The sequence below is a fragment of the Drosophila erecta genome, unplaced genomic scaffold, assembly GCF_003286155.1.
Source record: "Drosophila erecta strain 14021-0224.00,06,07 unplaced genomic scaffold, DereRS2 tig00000283-arrow-arrow-pilon, whole genome shotgun sequence".
Classification (NCBI taxonomy): domain Eukaryota; kingdom Metazoa; phylum Arthropoda; class Insecta; order Diptera; family Drosophilidae; genus Drosophila; species Drosophila erecta.
The window spans coordinates 364,743-390,443 of NW_020825217.1; the positions used below are offsets into that span (position 1 = coordinate 364,743).

At 43.1% G+C, this 25,701-nt stretch overlaps 4 protein-coding genes across 6 annotated transcripts; 3 read left to right on the forward strand and 1 right to left on the reverse strand.

Moving 5' to 3' along the window:
- The first annotated feature begins 61 nt into the window (after positions 1-61).
- LOC6555509 (ATP-binding cassette sub-family B member 10, mitochondrial) lies at positions 62-2,935 on the forward strand. Its single transcript, XM_001982361.3, has 6 exons — positions 62-545; positions 609-815; positions 1,071-1,273; positions 1,340-1,621; positions 1,683-2,426; positions 2,500-2,935. The coding sequence occupies exons 1-6, from the start codon at positions 173-175 to the stop codon at positions 2,767-2,769; spliced, it is 2,079 nt and encodes a 692-aa protein (XP_001982397.1). The 5' UTR covers positions 62-172; the 3' UTR covers positions 2,770-2,935.
- A 122-nt stretch (positions 2,936-3,057) lies between these two features.
- Positions 3,058-5,689, reverse strand: LOC6555667 (probable methylmalonate-semialdehyde dehydrogenase [acylating], mitochondrial). Its single transcript, XM_001982362.3, has 2 exons — positions 5,573-5,689; positions 3,058-4,814 (listed from the first exon to the last, which is right to left on the reverse strand). The coding sequence occupies exons 1-2, from the start codon at positions 5,600-5,602 to the stop codon at positions 3,282-3,284; spliced, it is 1,563 nt and encodes a 520-aa protein (XP_001982398.3). The 5' UTR covers positions 5,603-5,689; the 3' UTR covers positions 3,058-3,281.
- Positions 5,690-11,413: 5,724 nt separating this feature from the next.
- LOC6555781 lies at positions 11,414-13,554 on the forward strand. The gene is made up of 2 exons (XM_001982363.3): positions 11,414-11,763; positions 12,117-13,554. Exons 1-2 carry the CDS (start codon positions 11,716-11,718, stop codon positions 12,450-12,452), a joined length of 384 nt encoding a protein of 127 aa, XP_001982399.1. The 5' UTR covers positions 11,414-11,715; the 3' UTR covers positions 12,453-13,554.
- On the forward strand, positions 13,098-25,693 carry LOC6555783 (carboxypeptidase D). Of its 3 annotated transcripts, XM_026983159.1 has the most exons (10): positions 16,080-16,607; positions 16,676-17,185; positions 18,687-18,922; positions 18,989-19,468; positions 19,539-19,639; positions 21,281-21,398; positions 21,523-22,849; positions 22,914-23,137; positions 23,205-24,412; positions 24,476-25,693. In XM_026983159.1, the coding sequence occupies exons 2-10, from the start codon at positions 16,730-16,732 to the stop codon at positions 24,643-24,645; spliced, it is 4,320 nt and encodes a 1,439-aa protein (XP_026838960.1). In that variant the 5' UTR covers positions 16,080-16,607; positions 16,676-16,729; the 3' UTR covers positions 24,646-25,693. The 3 variants fall into 3 exon arrangements, with proteins under 3 accessions (XP_015008776.1, XP_026838960.1, XP_001982400.2); XM_015153290.2 differs by lacking the exons at positions 16,080-16,607; positions 16,676-17,185 and adding an exon at positions 13,098-14,051; XM_001982364.3 differs by having other exon boundaries at positions 16,080-17,185.
- The last annotated feature ends 8 nt before the right edge of the window (positions 25,694-25,701 follow it).

A 25,701-nucleotide genomic window follows, 5' to 3' on the forward strand; every position in this document is an offset into this window, starting at 1 on the left:
TCTGGATATTTTTAGCTTTTTATGTCCGAGTCAGTGCCGGAACAGCTGATCGTCCACCAGCGAGGAAGAAGCAGAGCACGGTTGTGGATTCGAGTTGTTTATTTAATAATTCGAATCATTTAACAAATTCCACTGTTATTTTTCTAAATTTCTGAATGAGACAGGAATCACAATGCTGTTAAACTGTACGAGGCTCACACACCTCTGCACGACTCTCCGGGTCAGGCAAAACAGCCAAATCAGGTTGTCCACATCATATAATCACCATTTGGGCAGGTGCCTCCACCATCGAGCCGCCCGGTCGCTCCAACACAGCCTTCCGCCGCCGACCCGTCACCATAGCCACCTGCTCCCAACGCTCCGCATGACGTGGTGGTGCATGCGACGTGGATTCGCACAGAGCAGCAAGTGGTTGGCCAGGAATGCAAAGGCGGACGCACCAACTGCAGTTGGAGCCGGAATTGTGCCCGCCCGGGTCAAAATGGGCAGATCCCAGTTCGGCCGCCTGCTCAGTCTGAGTAAATCGGAGAAATGGGTGCTGACAGGTTACTAACATACTACACGTTTTGCAAATTCCCGAATCCCTAACTTTGTTCTGTATTTTTCAGCGGGCATTGGCTGTCTGGTAGTCTCCTCAGCCATCACCATGTCGGTTCCTCTGTTCCTGGGCAAGGTCATTGATGTGGTCTTTAATAAATCGGGCTTGGATAGCGCAGCCATGCCCAAATTGGGCGAGTACTCGGTGCTCCTCTTCGGAATCTTCGTGCTGGGCGGATTCGCCAACTTTGCCCGAGTCCATCTGTTTGGAAATGCGGGTAAGTGGAATCCAAAAAACCGCATTTATTTATCAGTGTGCCCTGGAAAGCCGATAGATCTCATAAAAAATGAATTTGTTCTGGGAATTGTACCATCTTGGAGTTTTTTACTTTGATTACTTACTCTCTAGTGCATACAGAGTATAGCTGTAGGGTAGATTACTTTTATTTGGATAACATATATTTTTTATGTTATATCAATAATGCTTTAAAAGAACCAATTCATCTAGACCTTATGTCTTCGCCTCGTTTCAGCTCTCCGCATTGTGCGCAGTCTAAGATCCCGGCTATATAGATCTATGCTGATGCAGGAGGTGGGTTGGTTCGATACCAAAGGCACTGGGGAACTGATAAACCGGCTGAGCAACGACACCTTAATGGTGGGCACCTCGTTGAGTCAGAACGTTTCGGATGGCCTGCGATCTGTAGCCATGATTGGCGTCGGCACGGGCATGATGGTACGAGATAACAATAAGTGCCTTGCACTGCCCAAAACCTTCTTTTATCCAGTTGTTTCATTGCAGATCTACACCTCCCCCCAGTTGGCTGCTGTGAGTGCCTTGGTGGTTCCCGCGATGGCGGGCATGGCCATCGTGTACGGACGCTACGTGAGGCGGATCACAAAAACAGAGCTGGACAAGTACGCGGAGATTATGAAGTTTGCGGAGGAGCGATTTGGTAATGTTAAGACGGTCAAGACCTTCTGCCGAGAACAACAGGAAGTAGCTGCCTTTAATGACCAGCTGGATGAAGCTATACAGATTGGCTACAAGGAGACACGTGCCAGAGCTATTTTCTTTGGATTGGTAAGGCCTAAAGGAAAGTACCTAAGAAAATCATACAAATCTGTAAACGCTCTTTTTTTAGACTGGCTTCTGTGGCAACTTCATCATTATTTCAGTGCTGTACTATGGAGGCACTTTGGTTTTACAAGACTCGCTGACGATTGGAGCCCTCACAGCCTTCATGCTCTACGCCGGCTATGTGGCCATTTCGATGAATGGGCTGTCCAACTTCTATAGCCAGCTGAACAAAGGCATTGGAGCCGCGGAGCGTATTTGGGAGATTATGGACAGGGAGTGCTCGATACCCATTGACAAGGGTATTGTCCCGTTGGACAAGCCGGTGGGCGAAGTGGGATTCCAGAATGTATTCTTCACGTTTCCAACTCGTCCTGAATCGGCCGTCCTCTCCGACTTTTCGCTAAACTTAATGCCGGGAACAACCACGGCGGTAGTGGGTCGTTCAGGATCTGGAAAGACGACGATAGCTCTGCTAATGCTTCGACTATATGATCCCCAGAGCGGCACGGTGCAGTTGGATGGCATTGATTTGCGAACGGTGAATCCGCAGTGGCTGCGAAATAACATTGGTGCTGTCAGCCAGGAGCCGGTGCTCTTTTCGTGCTCCATTCGAGAGAATATTCTGTACGGCGCTAATCCTGGCGAAACACCGAGTCCGGAACGACTGCAGCAGGTTATTGAAGACGCAAATGTCAGCCAGTTCACCGACCAACTGCCGGACGGACTGGATACGCTCGTCGGCCAACGGGGAATGATGCTCAGTGGCGGGCAAAAGCAGAGAGTGGCCATTGCCAGGGCTCTAATTAAGGTAGATGCTATATTGAATTCTTAGTTACTCCAGTTGGAATTTCATAAGAGCTTGCTCATTTATTGCCCTCCAGAACCCCGCTATCCTGATTCTGGATGAAGCCACAAGTGCGTTAGACGCCGTTTCGGAGAACCTGGTGCAGAATGCCTTAGACAATCTTATCCAGGGACGCACCGTGCTGACCATTGCGCATCGACTCAGTACAATACGGAATGCGGATCAAATCGCCGTCCTAAGCGAAGGAAAGATTGTAGAGCAGGGCAGCTACAACGAGCTTATGGGCATCCAGGAGGGCGTCTTCCGGGAACTGGTGGCCAGCCAAGCATTCGCCAGCCGAAATTAAAAGAGGGTGTGGAATTTAGGATAAGGTTAACTAATCGACTTTAAGTTACAAGTGGGCCCACCAGTGCCATTTGGCGGACCTGCTAGTGCTCTTGTGGCCGGGATTTGTGTTCATAAATCAAATGTTTTTAACTCTTTGTAAAATATACACCGTTGACCATAAAGGATCCTTATGTCTTTTATTCTCAAACAATACCATTTCTAATGATACCACCAATGAAAACACCTCAAACATGAATGGTTTTATTTTTGGGGAAACTCCTTGCTTTTTAAAGACAATATTCAAACGGTAGTTTACATAATAAACGTTTTATTGTTATCATTTACATATCATTACTTTCAAGCTACACTTGTTGTCTCTAATCATCGTCTTACATCTAATAAACAGGCACAAAAATAAATGCAATAATTTCTTTGTATCTAGCTTCTAAATACGTCCTGTGTGCAAGCATCCAGAAATTCAATACGTGGAACAATTCATCTGAATCTCTCCAGAATCTCTTCAAGGTCTGCCTATTTCATGGTGGGCATGGCCACAGCCGCCTGGGTGTGAGTCACGTCCGTTTCCCGCCACAGCTGGGTGACCGTCTTCGTCTGGGTGTAGAATTTGATGCCCTGCTTGCCATAAAAGTGATGGTCGCCGCGGAAAGAGCCCCGAGTTCCGGTAAAGGAGAACATGGGCAGTGGCACGGGAATTGGCACATTGACGCCCACCTGGCCGGCATCGATTTCGTTGACAAACTTGCGGGCGGCTGCTCCATTGGTTGTGAAAACGGCGGTACCGTTTCCATAAGGATTGGCATTTACAATGCCAATGGCATCGTCCAAGGTGTCGGCCTTGAGGATGACCAGCACAGGGCCAAAGATCTCCTCAGTGTAGCACTTCATACTGGGCGTAACATCGCTTAGGATGGTGGGTCCCACAAAGTATCCATCCTTGTAACCGGGCACGGTAATTTTCCTGCCGTCCAGGATGAGCTTGGCTCCCTCCTTGACCCCAGACTCAATGAGGTCATTAATGCGTTGGCGGGAGGCGGCGCTGATCACGGGTCCCACATCAGTGCCAGGCACATGGCCGGCATTTACCTTCAGCTTCTGGGCACGCTCCACCAGATCGGGAATCCAAGCCTGGGCATCGCCCACAAAGACAGCCGTGGACAAGGCCATGCATCGCTGACCAGCAGCTCCAAAAGCGGCACCTGCCAATTGGTTCAAAGTATTCTCCTTGTTGGCATCGCCAAGGATGATGCCGTGGTTCTTAGCGCCCATGTTGGACTGCACCCGCTTGCCATTCTTGCCAGCCCGCTCGTAAATGTACTTTCCTGCTTGGTCGGAACCCACAAAGGACACTGCCTTGATTTCGGGAGCATCGCAGATGAAGTTCACGGCGTCATGCTGGCCATGGATTACGTTGACGACACCCGGCGGACAGCCAGCCTCGTTAAGGAGCTCCATCAGCAGCATGGTTGCACCAGGCACGCGTTCCGATGGCTTCAGCAGCATAGTGTTACCGGTGGTAATGGCCACCGGGAACATCCACAGCGGTATCATGGCCGGGAAATTGAACGGCGCAACGCCAGCGGTTACACCGAGGGGCAGGACCAGTGAGTACGTGTCCATGTCCTTGGCCACGTTGGCTACTGTTTCCCCCATCTGCAGGGATGGGATGCTGCAGCAATGTTCCACCACCTGAAGGCCGCGGAGCACATCGCCCTCTGCGTCGGCCAAGGTTTTGCCCTGCTCCTTGGTAATGTTCTTGGCCAGCTCGCCCATGTTCTCCTTGATCAGAGCCTGCAGCTTGAACATTACCTGCTGGCGGGTGAGTACCGACTGGTTGCTCCACGAGCGGAAAGCCTTCTTGTTCGACTCAAGGGCCGCCTGCATCTCCGACTGTGTGGCCTTGGGCACACGGGTGACCACTTGGTTGGTGGCCGGGTCGTGCACTTCAATCCATTCGTTCGTCTTCGACTCAACGAACTTGCCGTCGATGAAGAGCTTGGTGGTGGGAGCGGCTGAGGAGTAGGACCTCTTTGCCAGATGGCGGGCCTGGTGACAAAGAAGGTAAACACATATACATAAGTTGGTAAACGGCCAGTGCAATGAGTACAAATTTCGTTAGCTAAGCGTACTTCGATTCCCCTACTACTTAGTCCACCTGACTTCCATTTGCATTGCAAATTGCCCAGTGCTCGGAATCCTAACCTCAACGGCCGGACAGTTCTATTTTTTATGGGGTGAGGTCTATTTTTTTGGTGTTGATAACCGAGGGGGTGCGGCGCGCGGGGGCACTATGCCCACGCTTATCAGTGTCCATCTGGCGAAATTGAGATTTTCGTGGCCCGCCTGGCGTGGAAAGGTACCGCTTATCGCGTTTTATTGGATTTCACGCCAACTCAAACATTGTACTGCTAAATCCCCCGCGAATTCGCCGTCCGCGCTTTATCTGCTTGAAATGCTCGTTCAGGTTCTTCTTCTTCCGCCTCGTAGCGACGTATTGCGTAACATGTGTTGTTTTCCACTGCCCATCTGCCGCCCACACCCGCGGACCATTCCAACCACCCGGGTGGATGGAGTGCGAGATGGGCGCCCAAAGTGCATGCACTGCATGCCCAAGGCCAATTGCATCTCCAATTGCCGAATTCACGGCCACACACACATGCGCAAAGTGGGGAGAGTGAGAGGCGGAGAGAGAGAGGAGCACAGACCCAGTCTGGATGTACATATGTAAGTATGTCAGGATGAGGATGCCAGCATTGCATGCCTGTAGGACACCCCCACCCGCCAATTGGCACCGGGAAACTCACCTCTGCTCCGATCAATCGCACTAGGGACATCTTGGGGAAACGGAGATGAGAATTTGGCGCGGGGATCGGATCGCGTGCTCTCCGAACGGCGGCTACACTGAAACTGAACGCAGCGCAGCCGCCCATTTCCGAAGCCAGTTATTCTCCACTGTTCTACACACATACTACATATTTATGTATGTGAATACATATGCATCTCTGGTGCTGTGTGGTGTGATTGTTGATATACGAAGGCGAAGGCGAAGACCACGTCAAAAGTGCTTAACAATAGCAAGTGGCCGTAGCCTGATGCTCACACACACGTGCATACATGCACGCTGGCGCACACACCGTTAGGAACCTGTGGGGGCACAGCTGTTGTTTTTGTTTTGCTCTGTTTTGCAATTGTTGCTGTTGCTGTTCTTTGGGGGCTCGTTGTGAGCATGTGTGTGTGAGTGTTGTGTTTGCTTCGCGGTGTTTGCGTTCCCGTCATTTCCCTGCTGGAAGGGCATATTAGCTAGTGCTGAATGGAGTGTAGTACAATCAAAGACACACTCCACCGTTAGTCGCGTATTCAAGTCAATCGATGTGTTGCAGTTAAATGCAAAATCTGTTTTTCAGTGTATGACATGGCAGTGCATTGGATATTCGACGCTGGACATGCTCAACTGACATAGGGTATTTATAAACACGGCGGATCCAATGTAGAATTCGTGTGTTTTTCCGTCAACGTAGATTGTACATATGTATGAGCACATGTACATACAAACATGTATGTATGAAAATATAAATACACCACGGCACGTGTCAAAGTAAAAACGGAATCTAATCAAATACCGATACTAGAGCTTACCCGAAGATGGAAAAAGTAATCAATTAGGTGATAAGTGTTTCCTAGCTGAACAATTAAAATCCAAAATGCCTTCTGAGTCGGCGAAAAACCACAAGGCGCATTACATACGTATGTATGTACATATTTACATATGTATGTAGAACACTTTCTGAATGGAAATGTTGCTGCCTACTTCTAGGCTGTTTGTCTATTGAAATAACAATTTCGCTTTCATCAAAGGCGGGCAAAGCTTTTGCTTGCAGTTCCGCTTCCTGGTCAACATAATCAAAAGGACTAGCTTGCACCTGGGAAAACAGAATCCATGGACGTAGATGCAGCCAACACAAACGGCTGGCTTTCTCTTTTCTGAAGAAAGTGTTTGCTGTGTCTTTCAATGGGACAATAGGGGTTCCTTTCTACTCTTCAGTGATGCCCGGTTGGGAGGATAATGAAAACATAATGAAAACATTGAACTCTGGGATGGAAACAGTCAGGTTCATCAGCTTCTTACGACCCACAATTACCAAGTCTAACCACCCCTATCACTTTTTGACGGATTTGGGAAATTCAATTTTTTTGCGATTTTTTAACTTTTTTTAAGGGGTAACATCAACAAAATTTGCAAAAAATGGCCAAAAAATGTAATTCCTATTTTTGGATACAGTTTGATTGGAAATTTAAATACGAGCTCAACGAGATATGACATTCCATATTCAGACAATTATTTTTAAAGTTGTGGCAAAAAAACTGATTATTTTATGTCGGAAAATCGGAAAAACGACTTTTGGCAAATATTTGATATTTTCGATGGGAATTTTCATCATAACTTCCATAAAAATTATCATAAAGGTGAAAGAATAACAGTTTTGAACAGCTAATTACCAAGTCTAACCACCCCTATCACTTTTTGACGGATTTGGGAAATTCAATTTTTTTGCGATTTTTTAACTTTTTTTAAGGGGTAACATCAACAAAATTTGCAAAAAATGGCCAAAAAATGTAATTCCTATTTTTGGATACAGTTTGATTGGAAATTTAAATACGAGCTCAACGAGATATGACATTCCATATTCAGACAATTATTTTTAAAGTTGTGGCAAAAAAACTGATTATTTTATGTCGGAAAATCGGAAAAACGACTTTTGGCAAATATTCGATATTTTCGATGGGAATTTTCATCATAACTTCCATAAAAATTATCATAAAGGTGAAAGAATAACAGTTTTGAACAGCTAATTACCAAGTCTAACCACCCCTATCACTTTTTGACGGATTTGGGAAATTCAATTTTTTTGCAATTTTTTAACTTTTTTTAAGGGGTAACATCAACAAAATTTGCAAAAAATGGCCAAAAAATGTAATTCCTATTTTTGGATACAGTTTGATTGGAAATTTAAATACGAGCTCAACGAGCTATGACATTCCATATTCAGACAATTATTTTTAAAGTTGTGGCAAAAAAACCGATTATTTTATGTCGGAAAATCGGAAAAACGACTTTTGGCAAATATTCGATATTTTCGATGGGAATTTTCATCATAACTTCCATAAAAATTATCATAAAGGTGAAAGAATAACAGTTTTGAACAGCTAATTACCAAGTCTAACCACCCCTATCACTTTTTGACGGATTTGGGAAATTCATTTTTTTTTGCGATTTTTTAACTTTTTCTTAAGGGGTAACATCAACAAAATTTGCAAAAAATGGTCAAAAAATGTAATTCCTATTTTTGGACACAGTTTGATTGGAAATTTAAATACGAGCTCAACGAGATATGACATTCCATATTCAGACAATTATTTTTAAAGTTGTGGCAAAAAAACTGATTATTTTATGTCGGAAAATCGGAAAAACGACTTTTGGCAAATATTTGATATTTTCGATGGGAATTTTCATCATAACTTCCATAAAAATTATCATAAAGGTGAAAGAATAACAGTTTTGAACAGCTAATTACCAAGTCTAACCACCCCTATCACTTTTTGACGGATTTGGGAAATTCAATTTTTTTGCGATTTTTTAACTTTTTTTAAGGGGTAACATCAACAAAATTTGCAAAAAATGGCCAAAAAATGTAATTCCTATTTTTGGATACAGTTTGATTGGAAATTTAAATACGAGCTCAACGAGATATGACATTCCATATTCAGACAATTATTTTTAAAGTTGTGGCAAAAAAACCGATTATTTTATGTCGGAAAATCGGAAAAACGACTTTTGGCAAATATTCGATATTTTCGATGGGAATTTTCATCATAACTTCCATAAAAATTATCATAAAGGTGAAAGAATAACAGTTTTGAACAGCTAATTACCAAGTCTAACCACCCCTATCACTTTTTGACGGATTTGGGAAATTCATTTTTTTTTGCGATTTTTTAACTTTTTTTTAAGGGGTAACATCAACAAAATTTGCAAAAAATGGTCAAAAAATGTAATTCCTATTTTTGGACACAGTTTGATTGGAAATTTAAATACGAGCTCAACGAGCTATGACATTCCATATTCAGACAATTATTTTTAAAGTTGTGGCAAAAAAACTGATTATTTTATGTCGGAAAATCGGAAAAACGACTTTTGGCAAATATTTGATATTTTCGATGGGAATTTTCATCATAACTTCCATAAAAATTATCATAAAGGTGAAAGAATAACAGTTTTGAACAGCTAATTACCAAGTCTAACCACCCCTATCACTTTTTGACGGATTTGGGAAATTCAATTTTTTTGCGATTTTTTAACTTTTTTTAAGGGGTAACATCAACAAAATTTGCAAAAAATGGCCAAAAAATGTAATTCCTATTTTTGGACACAGTTTGATTGGAAATTTAAATACGAGCTCAACGAGATATGACATTCCATATTCAGACAATTATTTTTAAAGTTGTGGCAAAAAAACCGATTATTTTATGTCGGAAAATCGGAAAAACGACTTTTGGCAAATATTCGATATTTTCGATGGGAATTTTCATCATAACTTCCATAAAAATTATCATAAAGGTGAAAGAATAACAGTTTTGAACAGCTAATTACCAAGTCTAACCACCCCTATCACTTTTTGACGGATTTGGGAAATTCATTTTTTTTGCGATTTTTTAACTTTTTTTAAGGGGTAACATCAACAAAATTTGCAAAAAATGGTCAAAAAATGTAATTCCTATTTTTGGACACAGTTTGATTGGAAATTTAAATACGAGCTCAACGAGATATGACATTCCATATTCAGACAATTATTTTTAAAGTTGTGGCAAAAAAACTGATTATTTTATGTCGGAAAATCGGAAAAAACGACTTTTGGCAAATATTCGATATTTTCGATGGGAATTTTCATCATAACTTCCATAAAAATTATCATAAAGGTGAAAGAATAACAGTTTTGAACAGCTAATTACCAAGTCTAACCACCCCTATCACTTTTTGACGGATTTGGGAAATTCATTTTTTTTGCGATTTTTTAACTTTTTTTTAAGGGGTAACATCAACAAAATTTGCAAAAAATGGTCAAAAAATGTAATTCCTATTTTTGGACACAGTTTGATTGGAAATTTAAATACGAGCTCAACGAGATATGACATTCCATATTCAGACAATTATTTTTAAAGTTGTGGCAAAAAAACTGATTATTTTATGTCGGAAAATCGGAAAAACGACTTTTGGCAAATATTCGTTATTTTCGATGGGAATTTTCATCATAACTTCCATAAAAATTATCATAAAGGTGAAAGAATAACAGTTTTGAACAGCTAATTACCAAGTCTAACCACCCCTATCACTTTTTGACGGATTTGGGAAATTCATTTTTTTTGCGATTTTTTAACTTTTTTTTAAGGGGTAACATCAACAAAATTTGCAAAAAATGGTCAAAAAATGTAATTCCTATTTTTGGACACAGTTTGATTGGAAATTTAAATACGAGCTCAACGAGATATGACATTCCATATTCAGACAATTATTTTTTAAGTTGTGGCAAAAAAACTGATTATTTTATGTCGGAAAATCGGAAAAACGACTTTTGGCAAATATTGGTTATTTTCGATGGGAATTTTCATCATAACTTCCATAAAAATTATCATAAAGGTGAAAGAATAACAGTTTTGAACAGCTAATTACCAAGTCTAACCACCCCTATCACTTTTTGACGGATTTGGGAAATTCATTTTTTTTGCGATTTTTTAACTTTTTTTTAAGGGGTAACATCAACAAAATTTGCAAAAAATGGTCAAAAAATGTAATTCCTATTTTTGGACACAGTTTGATTGGAAATTTAAATACGAGCTCAACGAGATATGACATTCCATATTCAGACAATTATTTTTAAAGTTGTGGCAAAAAAACTGATTATTTTATGTCGGAAAATCGGAAAAACGACTTTTGGCAAATATTCGTTATTTTCGATGGGAATTTTCATCATAACTTCCATAAAAATTATCATAAAGGTGAAAGAATAACAGTTTTGAACAGCTAATTACCAAGTCTAACCACCCCTATCACTTTTTGACGGATTTGGGAAATTACATTTTTTTGCGATTTTTTAACTTTTTTTAAGGGGTAACATCAACAAAATTTGCAAAAAATGGCCAAAAAATGTAATTCCTATTTTTGGATACAGTTTGATTGGAAATTTAAATACGAGCTCAACGAGATATGACATTCCATATTCAGACAATTATTTTTAAAGTTGTGGCAAAAAAACTGATTATTTTATGTCGGAAAATCGGAAAAACGACTTTTGGCAAATATTCGATATTTTCGATGGGAAATTTCATCATAACTTCCATAAAAATGATTACAAAGATAAAAGAATAACAGTTTTGAACAGCTAATTACCAACGCTAAACATCCATATCACTTTTTGACGGATGGGGGAAAGTACATTTTTTGTGATTTTTTGCCTTTCTTGTAAGCGGTAACCCCAACAAAATTAAATTCCATAAAAATGAGGAAGTATATCGGGTATTAAATTGAAATCCATGGTTTATAAAAAATGTATTTGTGACTGCATAGACCAAAAAAGACCATTTACACATTGTTTTTAAAGTAGCTATAAAATACCAGCACTGGCACTCTCTCTCATTCACTCTCTCCCTCTCTTGCTGCGGAATGCGGAAGTCAACTGTGTGTGCAGGAGCATATAAATAGAAGCACCAATCGTAGCACTCGCTCACTCTGCTCGGAGAGCTTGGAGTGGACTGCCAGCGCTCCGGCCGACGCGCCTTGAATTAGGCAACAACAATTCTGTTATTTTGCGCAGAATGGGCTTGCTACGCTGACTTACTACTTACTGGTATGTCAGGAAGCTGAGGTCCAAAGGCAGTTTGGGATCTGGAAAAGATGGAGGCCACGCCGGGCTACCAGGACATCAGCGCTCTGGAGAAATCGGTGAGTTTATGAGTTTATCGACCAGCCAAATGCAAATAGCCACTTATTCACTCTGAAGTGTAGGCACTCGGCGTGCAGTGAGAGAAATTAGGTGCACTCCACGGCGGTCTATTACAAGCAGGCCAGCAAAATAAATCACAAGCCACATTTATTCATGCCACAGTTGGCGCGGAACAATGGGTTTTTAAGATCAGTGTTTGAAGAACTTAAATTACGTATAAAGACCCCTTCTTCTGGGAATATTTTCCCAGTGCTTCCTTAAAATGAAGCGAGGAGGAAATTGGCGAAAATTCATTTTCGTATGCTGGAAATGCCATAATCCATAAGTAACCTAAATCTCCCTCTGCTTCAAGGTGGCCAATGCAGGATCGCAGTTGTACACGATGGCCCACAAACTGCATGCGGTGGAGCGCAGCCTCGAGCAGACGACGATGGAGCAGATGGATGAGATGGAGGTCCTCGAGTTGCTCGAGTCGATGAGCGAGGTGACCAACGAGTACCAGAATCTGCGCAAGGACATTCGCGAGGTGCAGCAGTTGCAGCGTGACGTCAGCAGCTCCATACGCTACCAAATGCGCAGCATGCAGCAGACTTTCCACACTCTAAAACAGCGGATAGCTAGCTCCCAGAAGGGTCGCAAAAAGCCAAAGAAAGGCCTCGATGGAGCAGGGCATGGGATTCATGAATAATCAATGACCCTATTGATTGGCCTCCCTGGCGAATAGGTGCGGTACATGTGTCAAGGGGGACGCAAATGTAGGGACTAAATTGACACCAATCTGAAGCAATCAACTGTGTAACTATATATCGCAAACCCACTCCAAGCATTTAGACTCGGAAACAGGTCCTATACTTTATATACATATATACACTTGAAAAAATGTACACCCAATTGTATGCGCAAAAGGTGTTTTTTTTTTTGTGTTTTATTCCAGTGATAGACAGGAATAATGAAAACTCACTGCTCTAAAAACACAAAAACACAATGCTTAACATAGAGTATACACCATGTAAGATGATTAGCGTTCTTTAGGACGAACCGGAATGTCTGAATGCACTTTTCCAAATTTTGCCTTAACATAATAGTATTTTGAGGTAGTTTTTGATACGACACGTTTTAAAAAGTAATATATAGCAGACCGTACATATTTAGGCCACACACAATGATTATTCTTGTGTTCGTTTCACTTTTGGAGATTTATTTGTTGAGCTCTAAAGAAAATAAAAGTTAGTTGAACCTCGAGAGACGGGGAACGCTTATATTCAAATCTGGCGCCATTCGGCTGTTAATCAACAGCCATCTGGCAGCTCCATGCAGTCTCATCTGGCAATGCCATCTGATCGCAGCCGAGTGGCAACAGTGGTCGCTGTTGCGTTCGCGTACTTTCGTGACTTCATTTTCGCTTTTTATTTATATTCTCCGTTTTGCGAATAAAATGGATATATCTTGGCAGTTGTTTAAGAAGCGGATATACGCTGATTCATAGGCTGGCTAGAAGATCAGTGCCAAAAAGGGCTTACGAAAAGAAAGTGCAATAACTGCAGCTCTATTGTGCGTGCGTCTGTGTGTGCGTAGATCTACGCGTCGGTGTGTCGGTGTTTTTTTTTTTTTTTTTACGTTTGTGTGCGTGGCGTGCGAACATTTGTGGCACAAGTTCGAAAATTTGCACTGAGAAAGTGCATGAAAGTGGTTCTTGGGAAAATAGTTCATTCATTTGGCATCCACTTTCTGTGGAAAGTGGCGCGCCTGCGGCTTGTGCCTCAATCATCGTACTGCTGTCTGCCTACGTGTACAGAAATCGGGAGAGCACCGGGAAAGTACCCAAGAATCCCCCAAAATGTGGTGTTTTTGCCTGGTCTTGATCCTCGGCTGCGCAGCCGGAGAATACAGCGAAGTCCGGGTCATCCAGGAAGTGGACAATTTCCTGGAGAATCCCCACTACTTGAAAAACGATGAAATCGGAGCACTGTTTAACCAGTTGGCCAAGGATTACCCCGACATAGCAGAGACCTATACAATAGGTAAATCCCTGGAGGATCGACCTATCCACGCCCTAGCCCTAAGTGCACCCACCGGGGAGTCCAAGAATGGAGATCTCCTCAGGCCCATGGTTAAGCTGGTGGCCAATATACAAGGCGATGAAACCGTGGGCCGCCAGATGGTCCTCTATATGGCTGAATACTTGGCCACCCACTACGATGGGGACACGGAGATCCAGGCGCTGCTGAACCTCACCGAAATCCACTTTCTGCCCACCTGTAATCCCGATGGATTCGCCAGAGCCAAGGTGAGTCACCTGATTTCTCGGTTATCAAGAATCGACGGAAAACTTTTGTTGGAACGGAAAAGTGATTGTAAAGTGACTGCCAACTGTTTATACAACACACAAGACTGGGAAAAATAAGGCTTACTCTTTCCCCAGCGGCTTTTATATTATATTTAGTCATTAGCAATACACTTGAACCGATTTCGCCTTATTTTACTCTAAATTTGTTCCCCAATGTCTTTTGAATTCCCCAAACTGTTGGGGAATTATTCGTAATTACTGTTACAAAAGCCAGCTTATTTTTTAAAAGCAGAATTGCTCTTTGGCATTTCTACCAGTGTAAATGTATTTCGCTCTCTCCATTTCATTTTTCTTTATTCCCTGTTTCGAGCTTTTGTGTGAATAAGCTAGTCTCTTTTGATTACCGCGCAGACAAAAAAGGCATCGAGATCAGTCTAAAATCTGAAAAAATCTTTCCCAAACTGAAAAGAATGTGGGAACGGAAGGTTTTGACCCACTTTTTGGCCTCTAGCTAGCCAGCGTGTGTGATCACTCAATTAGCAGCCAAGAATTGCATCTGAACTCATCGCTTCCAGCGTGTCCTTAATTTTTGAATCTACTACATTTGTTTTAATTAAAATTCAACGCAGGTCTTTGAAATGTTGTGCCTCATACTGCTTATCTGCTCCACTGTCAATTTGGAAATTCCCCTGCTTTTCGCGGTAATTCCATAATGTTCCATAATGTTTTGAGTACACTTTAATTAATTATTTTGTTTTGAATTGCACGGTTGTATAGTTTTGATATTTTATTTTTCGACTCATGCAATGATGTTACAAATTTCTATAGGTAATAACAATTAAACGGCCATTGTTTTTTTAGCCTGTATCGTTCTTTCTGTCGCTTGCCTGGTTTTCTGTGTGCCCCGATGGCTAACTGGCATAGTTTAATAAGCCGATCCATTCAAGTTAGGCCTACAAATATTTACATTATCCTCTCTCGATGATGTGGCGATGCTGATTCCACATCCTGTGCCTTTTTTCGCTGGCAACTTGGCGACGGTTCTATGGCCTCTCCGAAACTGCGCTGATAAAGTAAACCAGGTAGGTCTGCTGGCGCTATGATTTCGCAAGTGATTGCAGATTGTTGCGGCCTCAACAACTCAATAACTCAACAACTCGACAGAAAGAGTAACTGGCGACAGGGGTGCGAACGGCATTTGCTGTACAAGAAACTGGTTAGGTGTCACAACAAAAACAGTAGGTTCGTGTGTGATTTACATCCCCTTACTTTCCTGCAATTTGGATTTATTCGCAACCAGTTTGTGGTTGAGGTTGATGGGGTTTGCCACTGCGAGTTAAGAGTACTATAATGATAGCTAATATCTGCTGCGAGTGCGCGTTGACGAACTTTTTGAATGCCCGAGTGCACTCGGCAATAAAGCTTGGTTTAGATTATACGAATCAAATAGCTGCAAAAGCCATGTGCATTTAAGTCATATTCTTTGAGTTTCGCGTAAATTAAGCTTGCGTTCTTGAATGCCAATCACACTTTAAATGATTTTAGTATTTTCCTACTATTTCACTCAAAATTGCTTGAGGGTATGTACATATATACAATTCGTATCCGTCTCGCCTGAGGTGCATCCCAATCTTTGGCCACTGATCATTTTCGGATCGGCGCTCATCAATTTGTTTTTGTGTAGTTGCACACGTTGCTTATCAAGAAAATTGGTTAGCACAATTGGAATGCGGGTGAGGATGGTGGAGAGGGGCGACTGGAGGGTGACGACCATATGCTCGCATTCTGGAATGGCGCTGATAAGGGCGATTTGACGCTCTCAATTGGTTGAATGTGCCAATTCGCTTGCTTGTCGATAAGACCTGTGTGTGTGTGTGTGGGAGTCCGGATCCGGACGGGTTGCCTTCTGACGTCACGGCGTGGGAGTGGAGCTATCGATTTTTGCGTAAAAATATCCTGTTGACGTCCGTTCTTTCAGCTCTCTCCGCTGTCCGCTCTCTTCTCTCTCTTCCTCACCCACACACGCGCAGGCGCCACACTTTTTGAGTCTGGCAACTTCCCTCTCCGGTACTAATAACACAATTAAAAGCGCATGAATAAACTATAATCTATTAACTCGTGTCTGTCGAAAACAGTGGTGAAGTAAAGTTACTCCGGGAGCGGACTTTAATGGATTTCGCGCTCGCTGCCGCGTGTAATTTCCCTACAATTAGCGCCTCTCTTTGTCGTTTGGGGCCGCTTTTGGAGAGTACAGTGGGATGAAGCACCCTTGTGCTGTTAAAAATCTTTTGCACTAAATAGTATTGGTCTTCATTGGTCTTTTTTCATGAAGTAAACAGGCATAAACCACGAGAAATCGCTCTGATATTTTATTATAAACAGTGGGGTCGCTCCACTTCAATCCCCCCACTGTGCGCGGCGGCAGCGGCGGCGGCAGAGGCGGCGGGCGAATGGGCGCTTAAGGCCAATCAACACAGCAAATTTTCAAACAGTTGACTTTTCGAGCCTGAGCTGCAACGACGACCCACGACGAACGGAGGCCCGACGGACAAATAGGTAGAGAGCGAGTTGCGTGCGGGAGAGAGCCGCGAAGTAGCGGAGGAAAATAACTGTATCTCGCTCAGTTCGCACGCCAGTGATAAAAACAACACAATCTCGACAAGATTGCAAATCGCAAGATGCCAACTCTGGGTCTCCTGTTGGCCTCCATAGGCATTGCCGTGCTGGCGATGGGTGTGCCGCACTGCAGTGGCTACACCATCAAGGAGGACGAGTCCTTCCTGCAGCAACCGCACTATGCCAGCCAGGAGCAGCTGGAGGACTTGTTTGCTGGCCTGGAGAAGGCTTACCCCGATCAGGCCAAAGTTCACTTCCTGGGCCGATCTCTGGAGGGCAGGAACCTGCTGGCCCTGCAAATCTCACGGAACACCCGGTCGCGGAATCTCCTCACACCGCCAGTAAAGTACGTAGCCAATATGCATGGCGACGAAACGGTGGGCAGGCAGCTCCTGGTTTATCTGGCACAATATCTGCTCGGCAACCAGGAAAGAATCAGCGAACTGGGCCAGCTGGTCAACAGCACCGACATCTACCTGGTGCCCACGATGAATCCGGATGGCTATGCGTTGTCCAAGGTAAAGAACAAACCGTCGGTTCACCTGTTGTGTTGTCGTGTCTAACTTTCGGGCAAAATCAATAAGTGGGGTAGCCCGAGTTGGAGGAATATTGGATGGGATCGAGGGCGCTTCAAGCCTGAACAGAGGCAATATTGTAGCAGATATAATAGAGTTTACTTCATTCCCAGCCATTTCTGAAACCCGATAACTAAGCTCATTGCATATCAAACCTCAGACTTCAAAAGTGCTATCTATACCCAAAACCGTTCACACCCCAACCCCTTTTGCCACTTTATACGCATGAAAATGAGGCATGCACTTTACACGGTTGATATGGTTGATAAAATATTCGGAAATAATCAAAATAATGTGAATGAACGCTTGTTTGGGAATTCTCAAAATATTACCAAATAAGTAAACATCTTACCCCAAACTTTGCACTTATCAAGCCGTTGCGGTACGCCAAACAAACTCTGCTCCCCGAATGTTTGCATTTTGCACACAAACGCACCTTTTTTTTAATTTTCTGCGTGTTTGTTCATAATTAACATCTTTAACGGTGTTAAAGCAGTAAGCATAGGTTCGTAATAATTACAGTACTTTTTCCTTCGACTTTATACCCAAGAATTCAGTCCATCTAAATGCAGGAAAGAAAATCTAAAAGTTTGTGATAACTAATTCTTAGGGACGTGCTCTTTGCGTACTTCTGAGGAACTTAAGTCATTCCTATGAATAATTATAAACATTTCATAAAAATACAAACAACGTCAAACTTTATATGCCCCAGGAATCTGCAATCTGTGGAATTCAATAATTCCCATTATTCATTGCGTTTTTAATGTCTATGCAAAGGTCGACTTCTTTGTGGTACTCATCTTTCCACTTGTGCACTGATTGTATTTGTTATCTATTTTCTAGATTTATTTTCCATTTGAGGTTTCGTTCGGTGGCGTGATCCTTGTGTCTATTTAATAAGTCGCTTCTTTGTTGGGGTAATCTATAAATCGTCCAATATGGCACAATATTATTTTTTATATTTTTTTTATATTGTTATTTTTAAACGAAGTTGATTGATTGTTATTTTGTTCTTGGGGAGAAATTGGGGGAAACTGATGCGCTCTGCTTTGCTTGTCCCATTGCACAATACTTTTTATCGAATTTCGACGGGACCCTTTCTTCGCCGCGTTTGTGTGGTGTAATCACTCGGTTGACACCTGACTGCCATGCTAAATGGTCAATTCCGGCCAGAACTGACCTGCATATCAATCAGGCCATAACAGAGTGAAAGAGAAACTTTTAAGTTTGGCGTAAAATCGTCAGTGATCGAAATCATCAGTTGCAGTCCGCTGAAAATGAAATGAAGATCAAAATATGTGCATTACCGCTGCCTTCAGGTATCAGTGAACTAAATCGCTATGTCACTTTAAATAACATACAATAAAATGATCAAAAGCGTATATTGATTCTCTTAAGGCTTGGTCTACCTGTTATTAAAAGCACTATATGATTTTCTGTGCAGGAAGGCAACTGCGAGTCGCTGCCCAACTATGTGGGTCGTGGCAATGCGGCCAACATCGATTTGAATCGCGATTTTCCCGATCGCCTGGAGCAGAGCCATGTCCACCAACTGCGCGCCCTGTCTCGTCAGCCGGAAACAGCCGCCCTGGTAAATTGGATCGTTAGCAAACCGTTTGTGCTCTCCGCTAATTTCCACGGTGGAGCTGTGGTGGCCAGCTATCCCTACGACAACTCCTTGTAAGTTCTGCAATGGGATGATAGTCCCTGACCTATCATAGTACTAACCACTTTTCCAATTTGCAGGGCCCACAATGAGTGCTGCGAGGAGAGTTTGACTCCGGATGATCGGGTCTTTAAGCAGCTGGCCCACACCTATTCGGACAACCATCCGATTATGAGAAAGGGCAACAATTGCAACGACAGCTTCTCGGGAGGTATCACCAACGGAGCCCATTGGTATGAGTTGTCCGGCGGAATGCAGGACTTTAACTATGCGTTTAGCAACTGCTTCGAGCTGACCATCGAGTTGTCCTGCTGCAAGTATCCCACGGCCAGCACTTTGCCCCAGGAATGGCAGCGGAACAAGGCATCGCTGCTGCAGCTGCTGCGCCAGGCGCATATCGGCATCAAGGGTCTGGTGACAGATGTCAGTGGCTTTCCGATACCCGATGCCAATGTCTACGTGGCTGGACTGGAGGAGAAACCCATGCGCACATCCAAACGGGGCGAATACTGGAGGCTGCTGACCCCGGGACTCTACAGCGTGCATGCCTCCGCTTTTGGGTTGGTCTTCTGCTTATTTCTAGCCAGGCATCCTTGCTAATGTTGTAATTGTTCTATATCCCAAATGCAGTTACCAGACCAGTGCTCCTCAACAAGTCCGGGTGACCAACGATAACCAGGAGGCCTTGCGCCTGGACTTCAAGCTTGCGCCCGTCGAGACGAACTTTGATGGTATTAGCCGTTTTTACAGTCCCTATTATATCTAGAGAGGGATGCAACGGAAATACATATATACATGCGCATATATATTTTAGTGGGCAGTTCCAAAAAACGATACATATATTCACCTATAGCGATGCATAGTTGCCCTGCTCTTCTGCTCTCCTGCTCTCTCCACACCTTCCTTGTACTATATATGTTATCTCCGTCATTTCCGAATTCAGATATACAACCATTTGGCATGTTCATTTATTCACTCTCATTTAGAACCTTTATTTGTTTACCGCGAGAGCTAGCAGAAAATAAAAATAATGTTGGCTGTCGTTCGGTTTTGTCTCGAATCTGTTGTACATACAATTTGTAATTTATCTTTTAAACACTTCTGTTGCATTTCCATTCACTTTGAGATTTATGTTTTTCGCGATTTCATACGCCTATCTGCCAGCTTATGTTCATCCCACACCATTACCTCTGACGCGCACATATTTAGTGGATGTTTATTTGTATATAGAGAACGTATTAAGAACAAACACGAACAAACAGCAAACCAAATAGCGAAATGAAATAAATTAATGAAATTGGCCCACTTAAGGCCATCGAATGACAAACACCCAATAGGAATCGGTTCTAGCTTTATGAATATTCCCCTTATCTTTCGCGCACCCTGAAACATATTGTCGAGTATTTTAGCAACGATGCGAAAATAACTATGATAAATCCAAAGCCCACTACACGAACCTACTGCTAAATATACTGTCACTATCGATATTGTATGCGATTGTATGCGCACCTTATGGTTAATCCTATCAGAAATGATTGTTGAGCATTTATCCAAAAACAAAAGAACCCTACATTTCATAGTGAGGCGAAATATGGCACATATGGCTTTTGATATATGTATGCTGACGAGCACAGGTTACAATCGAGTGAGGAATATTGGAATGGCCAATGGTATTGGCAGAACCTTGCGAAGGATAAATAAAATACTAATGCTCGCTTGCTGCGTTTTATTTTCATTCATTCGCTTTCAAAATGAATTGTTTGTGTTTTCAAAATTCTTTATTTGCTCGTTTATTTTTTGTTTCGGTTTTTAAATTGTGTTCCTCTTTTTTTTATGTCCACTAGCAACTGTTTATTATTCATCTGTTCTGTACACATTTTACTTTATTTTGGTTTTCACAGTAAATCTTCGTTTTTCCATTCGAAGGCCTTATATGTAGCCTTACGATCGTATCATGGTTAGGGGCCTCCAAGAAATGCCCAGTCACAACTAAATGAAATTTAAAATGTATTTTTCACTAAGTACCTAAAAAACCAAACAAAAATTTAATGCGTCTGTGCCAAATGTGAAGATTGCGGAATGAATTTGTTTATATATGTATGTATGACAAACGTACGAAAGTCAAGCAGTTTCTTTGGTATTTTATCTTAAATAAATGTGAACTATGAAATTATGGCAAAATAAACGAACGAAATTGTGCATTTGCTTGTGCTTCTGATTCTGTTGCTAACTCTAGCTTCTCTCGTTGCTGAATCTTAGACGCACTGCATCCTATTCTCACCGGAACCCGCATGAGTCACCCCCTTAAAAAAACTGTCATTGCACTAAGAACATCCTTACCCATTTCCGTTTCCGCTCTTCCTATCCCGCAGGCAACTTCCGGAAAGTAAAGGTCGTGCGCTCTGAGCCTCCGGAGAAGCTCAAGGAGCAGTTCAATGGATTCTTGACCCCGACTGAATTCGAGCACCACAACTTTACGGCCATGGAGAGGTGAGAGCTTTTCCCAAAATGTGCAAATATATTTCAATGGGTCACATTGTTCATCTGCGTTTCATAGTTGCAAAAAAAAAGCGGTGGAGGAACACACCTAAATTAAATTATTTTGCCTTTTCAGCTACCTGAGGGCGATGACCACTAGCTTTCCCTCCCTTACACGCCTCTACAGCATTGGCAAAAGTGTCCAGGATCGGGATCTTTGGGTGCTTGAGATCTTTGCCACCCCGGGCTCCCATGTTCCTGGAGTTCCGGAGTTCAAATATGTGGCCAACATGCATGGCAACGAGGTAGTGGGCAAGGAATTGCTGCTACTCCTCACCAAATATATACTGGAACGCTATGGCAATGATGACAGGATTACCAAGCTGGTGAATGGCACCCGCATGCATTTTTTGTACAGCATGAACCCCGATGGGTACGAGATCTCCATCGAGGGCGACCGAACCGGCGGAGTTGGAAGAGCAAATGCCCATGGAGTTGATTTGAACAGAAACTTCCCCGATCAGTATGGCACGGATAGGTACAATAAGGTGACCGAACCCGAGGTGGCTGCCGTCATGAACTGGACACTGTCGCTGCCGTTTGTTTTGTCCGCCAATCTGCATGGGGGCTCCTTGGTTGCCAACTACCCCTTCGACGATAACGAAAATGATTTCAACGATCCGTTTATGAGACTGCGGAATTCTAGTATCAATGGTCGCAAGCCAAATCCCACTGAGGATAATGCTCTGTTCAAACACCTTGCCGCGATTTATTCAAATGCACATCCCACTATGCACTTGGGCAAGCCCTGTGAGCTCTTCCGGAATGAATTCTTCGCTGATGGCATCACCAATGGCGCTCAGTGGTATAGTGTTACTGGCGGAATGCAGGACTGGAACTATGTGCGGGCAGGATGCCTGGAGCTAACCATCGAAATGGCTTGCGATAAGTTTCCCATGGCCGCCGAGCTTCCGAAATACTGGCAGGATCATCGGGAGCCTCTGCTACAGTTTATTGAGCAAGTGCATCGTGGCATTCATGGATATGTGCATAGCACCATTGGCACGCCGATTGCGGGAGCTGTTGTTCGGTTGGACGGAGCCAATCATTCGACCTACAGTCAAGTATTCGGTGACTATTGGAAGTTAGCGCTGCCTGGTCGCCACAATCTCACTGTGTTGGGGGACAACTATGCTCCACTACGAATGGAAGTTGAAGTGCCCGAGGCCGAACCCTTCGAAATGCGGATGGATATCACCCTCATGCCAGACGATCCGCAGCATTGGGCCTCCGCCAATGACTTTAGGATTATTGAAAACGTGGTCAACACAAGGTATCACACTAACCCGCAAGTTCGTGCACGCCTGGCGGAGCTGGAGAACCAAAACGGACAGATTGCCAGCTTTGGATATGCAGATTCTGAATTTGGCGCACTCTTCAATTACCTCAAAATGACTTCTGATGTGAGTGTGTGATTATGACGCGAATTTGTATCTCTAGCTTCCCACTCACTTGATTCTCTTGCAGATTGGCGAGCCCGAGGAGCACAAGTACAAGCTGTTGGTGGTCAGTTCCCTTTACGATACAACGGCTCCTCTGGGAAGGGAAATTTTGCTCAACCTGATACGTCACTTGGTCGAGGGATTTAAGCTGCAGGATGCGTCTGTAGTAGATCTGCTCAAACGAAGTGTTATCTACTTCCTTCCGCAGACAAGCAAGTTCCAAACTGTCTTTGACATGTACAATAGCAAGTGAGTTTTGGTGGCCTCAAAACCTTAGTGCTTAGAATCTTATTTGTTCTCTGCCAATCCACAACAGCACCTCCATTTGCGATCCAGTCCTTGGGGATGAGTTAGCTGAACGCATTCTAGGCCCGGAGACAGACCAAGCCAAGGACGTATTCCTGCAATTTTTGCGCAGCGAACGCTTTGATTTGATGCTAACCTTCGGGGCCGGTAACTCCGAGTTGAACTATCCTAAAGGGGATTCGGTGCTGGAGAAGTTTGCCCATAGAATGCAGCGAACGGAGTTCAACTACTCGCCCCTGCAGTGCCCCCCATCCGCCACGAGACAGCTCCACCGGGAGACCACCGAGAGATTGACCAATATGATGTACCGCATATACAACTTGCCTGTTTACACATTGGGCATTTCCTGCTGCCGGATGCCGCACCAAAAGAAAATCGCTTCCGTTTGGCGCAAGAACATCGATAAGATAAAGAACTTTTTTGCTCTGGTGAAAACCGGAGTAAGTGGCTTGGTGCAGAACGATAAGGGACAACCACTGAGGGAGGCCTATGTGCGATTGTTGGAGCACGATAGAATCATTAATGTTACGAAGAATGTGGCGCGATTCCAGCTGATGCTGCCCCATGGTCTTTATGGCTTGGAGGTAACCGCTCCCAACTACGAGTCGCAAATGATTAAGGTGAACATAGAAGAAGGTCGAACCACGAAATTGGGCATTATACGCCTGCATCCATTCACGTTGCTTCGTGGCGTTGTTCTGGAGCTGCCAAATAATGATAACAGAGCCACCACTAGCATTGCAGGAGTGGTGCTAGATGAGAACAACCACCCAGTGCGGAACGCCAAGGTTTCGGTGGTGGGGCAGACGCAATTGAGGAACTTTACTGGCAGTATGGGACAGTATCGTATATCGGCGGTACCTTTAGGCACCATCAGTCTGAAAGTAGAGGCACCGCGACATATGGAGGCCACCCGACAATTGCACCTTATTCAGGGCGGCTTGGCCACGGAGAACGTGGTCTTTCACCTAAAGGTTAACGACCATGTCTTTGGACTGCCTCGCTTTTTGTTCATTCTGTGCGCCAGTGTCCTGATCATTGTTAGTGTGATTGTCTGTGTGCTGTGTGCCCAGTTTTGGTTCTATCGACGCCATCGGGGGGACAAGCCCTACTATAACTTCTCACTGCTGCCGCAGAGGGGTAAGGAGCAGTTTGGCCTCGAGGAGGATGAAGCGGGTGATGATGGGGAAACAGAGCTCTTTCGATCTCCCATCAAACGTGAGTTGAGCCAAAGGGCACATTTGATAACCAATCGAACTAATTATTTTCTTTATTGTTCAGGCGGCATGACCATACAGCCGTACTTTGACGAGGAACAGCTGGAGCGCATCCTGCACACGGATGACGATGACGACGATGGGCCGCACATGGAGCCAGAACTTGATGTGGCTGACGATAGTGAAGACGATATAGTGATGTTGCACAACAACGGGAACAAAAGACGGCACTAGATGCCAGATGTCCTGATGGGATGATCCCCAATTAATCACAATCTCAATTGGCACAACCTCCAGGGATCACCTAATCCCCGATCCACATTAACCACACACAACATAACTGTGATTCAAAACGTTTTCAAGAGAAACCAACGCTCTACCTTTTTTATTTTTGTGTAATATTTACCCTTAAAATAGAAACACTTATTTTGAGTTTGCGTGTTACTGAGCTTGCACCCAGAATGCATCACAGCCGTCAGCTTTAAATAGAAAATCCTTCTACCCACTCGGCGAATCTCTCTTTCATGACCGTTTATATAGAGATATACATTTGTATGTCCAGCCAAGGAGAACTGTATGCGTAAATGTAACTTAAACTAAAGACTGAGAGCCTCGTAACTCTATCAAAAATGAAATAACAAATTGTGAAAAAATACTAAATCTAATCTAGCTAAATAGAAGCCGAACATCACAGCCAACAGCAACAGAACGGTTTGATGACTTAGACTTAGACAGACTTAATGAAAAAAATAACTACCAATGAGTCAAATACAGTGTCAATATTCAATTATACTAATTTACTAAGCAATGTCATCCGAACGTTAAACTACTTAGCAGCTCATTATACAAAAAATGAATTCTTAAATATTCATATTTAGCTTACTATTTTACAACTTATGTAATGGCTAATCCCATAAACTCTAACCCTCTGTTGCTAAAATTTGGCTTCCAAAAGAATGGATTTTAACGCTAGAAAAAAATGTGCAAGAGAGAATCACAAGAAAAACAGTTAACAGCTTTTGTAATATTTTGAATATGCGCAAAATGGAAAATTCAACCGTAAAATCAAATCAATTTATATAAAAAATGAATTCATATAAAAATGTTTTGCACGATTCTATCTAAATAGAGCACAAGAAGACAAAGCGGTAGAAAATAACATGAAAGTAAAATTATATATATATATATCATATACATATATATATCGTATACATATCCTAATATATGGCAATTTATACTAAGTAAGCAACTGAATCTAAATAAAACAATTATGTTACACAAATCGGGAGA